This window comes from Arachis ipaensis, chromosome B10 (genome assembly GCF_000816755.2).
Source record: "Arachis ipaensis cultivar K30076 chromosome B10, Araip1.1, whole genome shotgun sequence".
Classification (NCBI taxonomy): Eukaryota; Viridiplantae; Streptophyta; class Magnoliopsida; order Fabales; family Fabaceae; genus Arachis; species Arachis ipaensis.
This window is the reverse complement of record NC_029794.2, coordinates 116025839-116031820: the sequence shown is the minus strand read 5'-3', so window position 1 is coordinate 116031820 and position 5982 is coordinate 116025839. Positions and strand designations below refer to the sequence as shown.

The following is a 5982-nucleotide window of genomic DNA, read 5'->3' as shown; positions in this document are numbered from 1 at the left end:
ATTTAAAATTTACTTTTCTGGACTTTACTATGAGTTTGTGTGTTTTTCTGTGATTTCAGGTATTTTCTGGCTGAAATTGAGGGACCTGAGCAAAAATCTGATTCAGAGGCTGAAAAAGGACTGTAGATGCTGTTGGATTCTAACCTCCCTGCACTCGAAGTGGATTTCCTAGAGCTACAGAAGCCCAATTGGCACGTTCTTAATTGCGTTGGAAAGTAGATGTCCTGGGCTTTCCAGCAATATATAATAGTCTATACTTTGCCCAAGATTTGATGGCCCGAACCGGCGTTCCAAGTCAGCTTAAGAATTCTGGCGTTTAACGCCAAAACTAGCATAAAAACTGGAGTTAAACGCCCAAACTGGCACAAAAGCTGGCGTTTAACTCCAAGAAAAGTCTCTACACATGAAAGCTTCAATGCTCAGCCCAAGCACACACCAAGTGGGCCCCAAAAGTGGATTTTTTACACTAAACACCCTAGCTTACTCATTTTCTGTAACCCTAGGTCACTAGTTTACTATAAAAACTACTTTTAGTGATTCATCTTGTACCTCATGACATTCTACACGTTCCATATTGTATCTTCTATGGCATGAGTCTCTAAACCCCATTGTTGGGGGTGAGGAGCTCTGCTATTCTTCATGAATTAATGCAATTACTACTATTTTCCATTCTATCACGCTTGCTTCTATTCTAAGATATTCATTCGCACTTCAACCTGATGAATGTGATGATCCATGACAATCATCATTATTCTCATCTATGAACGCGTGTCTGACCACCACCTCTGTTCTACATGCAATCAAGCTTGAATATGTATCTCTTGGGTCTCTAATCTAAGATTGGAACCTTCGTGGTATAGGCTAGAATTACTGGCGGCCATTCCTGAGATCCAGAAAGTCTAAACCTTGTCTGTGGTATTCCGAGTAGGATCTGGGAAGGGATGACCGTGACGAGCTTCAAACTCGCAAGTGTTGGGCGTGTGACAGATGCAAAAGGATCAATGGATCCTATTCCAACATGATCGAGAACCAACAACTGATTAGCCGTGCGGTGACAGCGCATTTGGAACATTTTCACTGAGAGGACGGGAAGTAGCCATTGACAACGGTGATACCCAACATAAAGCTTGCCATGGAAGGAGCCTTGCGTGCATGAAGAAGAAGATAGTAGGAAAGCAGAGATTCAGAAGATAAAGTATCTCCAAAACCTCAACATGTTCTTCATTACTGCATAACAAGTATTCATTCATGTTCTTTTACTTTTTACAATCAAATCTGAGAATTATTGATATCCTGACTAAGAGTTACAAGATAACCATAGCTTGCTTCAAGCTGACAATCTCTGTGGGATCGACCCTTACTCACGTAAGGTATTACTTGGACGACCCAGTGCACTTGCTGGTTAGTTGTGCGAAGTTGCAAAAGTGTGATTGTGATTTCATGCACCAAGTTTTTGGCGCTGTTGCCAGGGATTGTTCGAGTTTGGACAACTGACGGTTTATTTTGTTGCTTAGATTAGGAATAATTTATTTTTTTGTTGGTTTAGAGTCTTTTATTTGAGTTTAGTTTCATATTTTAAGTTTGGTGTGTCAATTGCATGCTTTTATTTTCTTTCAATTTTTCGAATTTGCATGTTCTTAGTTCTTTCTTGATCTTTAAAAAATTCTAAGTTTGGTGTCTTCTCTGTGTTTTCCTTTAAATTTTTGAAAATTTATGTTTGATTTTCTAAAAATTTTAAGTTTGGTGTCTTCTCTATGTTTTCCTTTAATTTTTTGAAAATTTGTGTTTGATTTTCTAAAAATTTTAAGTTTGGTGTGTTTTTGTGCTTCTATTTACTTAAAAATTTTTCAAAAATTTGTTCTTGGTGTTCATCTTGATCTTCAGAGTGTTCTTGGTGTTCATCTTGACATTCAAAGTTTTCTTGTTTGTTCTCTTTGTTTTGATCTAAAATTTCTAAGTTTAGTGTCATTTTGTTGTTTTTCTCTTTTCTCATTAAAATTCAAAAATAAAAAAATATCCTTTCCTTATTTTACTCATAAATTTCGAAATTTTGCGTTAAATTAGTCAAAGATTTTCAAAATCATATCTTTTTTTTTAGTCAAGTCAAAATTCTAATTTAAAAAATTGATCTTTTCAAATCTTTTTCAAAAATCAAATCTTTTTAATTTCTTCAATCATATCTTTTTCAAAATAATTTTCAATCATATCTTTTTTATTGCTAATTTCAAAATCTTTTTCAAAAAATCACTTAACTACTTTTCTCTTTCATATTTCGAAATTAACTAAGCATTTTTTTCCAAAATCTTTTAAATTAATTAATTAATTTAGTTTTCAATTTGCTTTTATTTTCTTCTAATTTTCGAAGATTTTATTTTATCTTCCATTTATTTTGTTTTATTTTTTTGGTCACTTTTAATTAAAAATATAATTTATTTGTAATTAATATCAATTCTCTTTTCTCCATCATGGACATAAGTGGAAATGAACAGTCCAGAAGGACTCTGGGGTCATATGCTAACCCCATTACAGCTGCATATGGGAGTAGCATCTGTATACCTCCCATCAAAGCAAGAAGTTTTAAGCTAAATTCTCAGCTCATTTTCATGGTGCAGAAAAATTGCCAGTATTCCGGTCTTCCACAGGAAGAACCTACTGAGTTTCTGGCACAGTTCTTACAAATTGCTGACACAGTACGTGATAAAGAAGTGGATCAGAATGTCTACAGATTATTACTGTTTCCATTTGCTGTAAAAGATCAAGCTAAGAGGTGGTTAAATAACCAACCCACAGCAAGCATAAAAACATGGAGACAGTTATCAGACAAATTTCTGAATCAATTTTACCCTCCAAAAAGGATGACACAGCTAAGGCTGGACATCCAAGGCTTTAAACAAGAGGATCATGAATCCCTTTATAATGCCTGGGAAAGGTACAGAAGGATGCTAAGGAAATGCCCCTCTGAAATGTTTTCAAAGTGGGTACAGTTAGATATCTTCTACTATGGGCTTACAGAAAAAGCTCAGATGTCTCTAGATCACTCAGCTGGTGGATCTATACACATGAGAAAGACGATTGAAGAGGCTCAAGAACTCATAGATACAGTTGCTAGAAATCAACATTTGTACTCTAGCAGTGAGTCCTACATAAAGGAAGAGGCCAGGGCAATAACTACTGATCCTAATCCTCAAGAACAGATTAATGAGCTTAATCAACAATTACTCCTTATGACAAAATAATTAGCATAATTTAAAGAGATGCTCCAAGACACTAAAAATGCTAACAAGAATATGGAAGCACAATTGAATCAGACAAGACAGCAGTTATCTAAACAGATAACAGAAGAATGCCAAGCTGTACAACTAAGGAGCGGGAAGACATTGAATAAATCAGCTCAAAGTAGTAGAAAGCCAAGAAAGGAACAACTGACAGAGGATAACCAAACCACTACCCAAAATCCCTCTGAGGACAGCAAGAGCCCAGAGAGAAATAATTCTGGCATTCAAACGCCAGAAAAGGGTGAAAGATTGGCGTTAAACGCCCAGTGGATGCCCACTTCTGGCGTTCAAACGCCAGAAAAGGGAGAAAAGTTGGCGTTAAACGCCCATTCCCTGCCCAGTACTAGCGTTCAAATGCCAGTGAAGGATCAGAAACCTGCAAGTGCTGATAGTAACCCCTCTAAGAAGGCTTCTCCAACCACCTCTGTAGGAAATAAATCTGCAGCAACTAAGGTTGAAGAATATAAAGCCAAGATGCCTTATCCTCAGAAACTCCGCCAAGCGGAGCAGGATAAATAATTTGCCCGCCTTGCAGACTATCTCAGGACTCTCGAGATAAAGATCCCATTTGCAGAGGCACTTGAGCAAATACCCTCTTATGCTAAGTTCATGAAAGAGATCTTAAGTCATAAGAAGGATTGGAGAGAAACTGAAAAGGTGTTTCTCACTGAAGAATGCAGTGCAGTCATTCTAAAAAGCCTACCAGAGAAGCTTCAAGATCCAGGAAGCTTTATAATACCATGCACATTAGAGGGTGCTTGTACCAAGACAGCTCTATGTGACCTTGGAGCAAGTATCAACCTAATACCTGCATCCACTATTAGAAAGCTTGGCTTGACTGAAGAAGTCAAACCAACCCGAATATGTATTCAACTTGCTGATGGCTCCATTAAACATCTGGTGCACGAATTGTGAATCTTGCGTTGTAGCATTGCCAAGCTTGTCTGCGATCTGAGTGGAGTGTCGCTATTCGTCCGTCTTGTGCCTGGAATTTGACACATAGATGGAAAGTTGAAACTACTGCCCTGCCCTGTGCAGGTCTTTCGAGGATAATATTGTAGGGACTAGGGCAATCAAATATGAGGTATTGTATATCAATGATCCGTGATAATGGGTGATTTCCCATCATCGTTTTTAGCCATATGTAACCCTTAATTGGCACTCTTTTTCCAGAGAATCCGACTAATTCTTCGGATGAGGGTTGTATGAGTTTTTCAGATATTTTCATTTTTAAGAAAGTGGTATAAAAAAGAACATCGGCGCTACTACCTGGGTCCAGAAGGACTTTTCTTACCAACAGCTCGCCTGTTTGGATGGAGATTACCACTTGGCCGTCTGAGTGTGGTGCGGCCGAGCACATGTCCTCCTTGTTGAAAGTGATTTCTAAGTCAGGTACGTTGTTGTTGCTGTATAGTGTTGTTCCTTTGATTGCCAGCATTGTACGGTAGCTACGTTTCCTTACCGATGTTGTTTCTCCTCCGCCGGCGAATCCTCCGGATATGCAGTTTATAATCCCTTTAGGTGGGATATTGTTTGACCATTTTTTGATTTCCTTGTTTTCCGAGGTTTGTTGACGTTCTTCCTTGTCCCTATCGTTTTCTTTATGCTTCCTTCCTTCGATGTACTTATCTAGGAGGCCTTGCCGAGCCAATCTTTCTAATAGATCCTTGGCTATCACGCACTCGTCGGTTGTGTGCCCATACTTTTGATGGAAAGTGCAGTGTTTACTTTTGTCAACGAAACGCTGATCTTGGTAGCTTCCTGCCCTTGCTGGTGGTTTTATGATCTTGGCGTTGAGGATTTCTTTAATTATCTTTTTCCTTCTTGTGTTGAATTTGGTGTAGTTGTCAAATTTTGGGGTCAGTTTGAAGTGCTTTTTGTGGTCTTTGACATTTGTCGGTCTCATAGTTCTGTCATCCTCTCTCTTTGGTTGTTTTTTCTCTGTTTTTTCGGCTTCGCGGAGTTCTTCAATCTTCATTTGTCCTACCACCCTTTCCCGGAATTCTTCCAGTGTCTTTGGCTTGGTTACCACGATTGTTTCCCTAAATTTTCCGGGTCGGAGTCTGGCCTTTAGGGCATGCAAGTGGACAGCGGGATCTAGATCGGGTATCTCCATGGTTGCTTTTGCGAATCTGGTCAGATAGTCTTTCAAGCTTTCATGAGGACCTTGGCGAATGGTGCCGAGGTAGTCTGATCCGTGTACACATATCCGTGCTGCAGCGAAGTAGTCTATGAAAGATTTTGCCAGTTCCTCAAAAGAGGAGATTGATCCTGTAGGTAATTTTGAAAACCAAAGTAGGGCAGCACCGTCGAGGTAATTAGGGAAAGCTCTGCAAAGAACAGGTTCGTTATTAGGGCCATTAAAGAACATCATAGATTGAAATTTCTTAATATGAGACCGGTGGTCACCAATCCCCTTATATGGCTCGAGTGAGGAAGGTAGTGTGAAGTGTTTTGGCATCTAGTAGTTGGTAATCTCCTCGGAGAACGGGTTGTCCAGGGTCAGCTTCTCCTTTGGTGGGTCTACACTTAGCAGGTCTGCGTTGCCTTTTCCTTTGGAACCATTTTCTTCGCGTTTACTAGCGTTACTTTGGGTGGAAAGTTTGGCAAGTCTTTTGACTTCCGCTTGCAGCTCGGCCATCTGGGTGATGAGTTCGGCCTGGGTGAGTTGGTGAATCCCATTGTCGGCCATGCTCGAAGGTTGGGT

At 39.3% G+C, this 5982-nt stretch overlaps 1 protein-coding gene across 1 annotated transcript in view; it reads right to left on the bottom strand.

Moving 5' to 3' along the window:
* LOC107620848 overlaps nt 1-5736 on the bottom strand; it is a 28566-nt gene extending 22830 nt beyond the window's left edge. The window contains exon 1 of the mRNA XM_016322953.1: nt 4570-5736. Within this exon, the coding sequence (XP_016178439.1) occupies nt 4570-5736 (1167 nt within the window). The remainder of the gene's footprint in view (nt 1-4569) is intronic.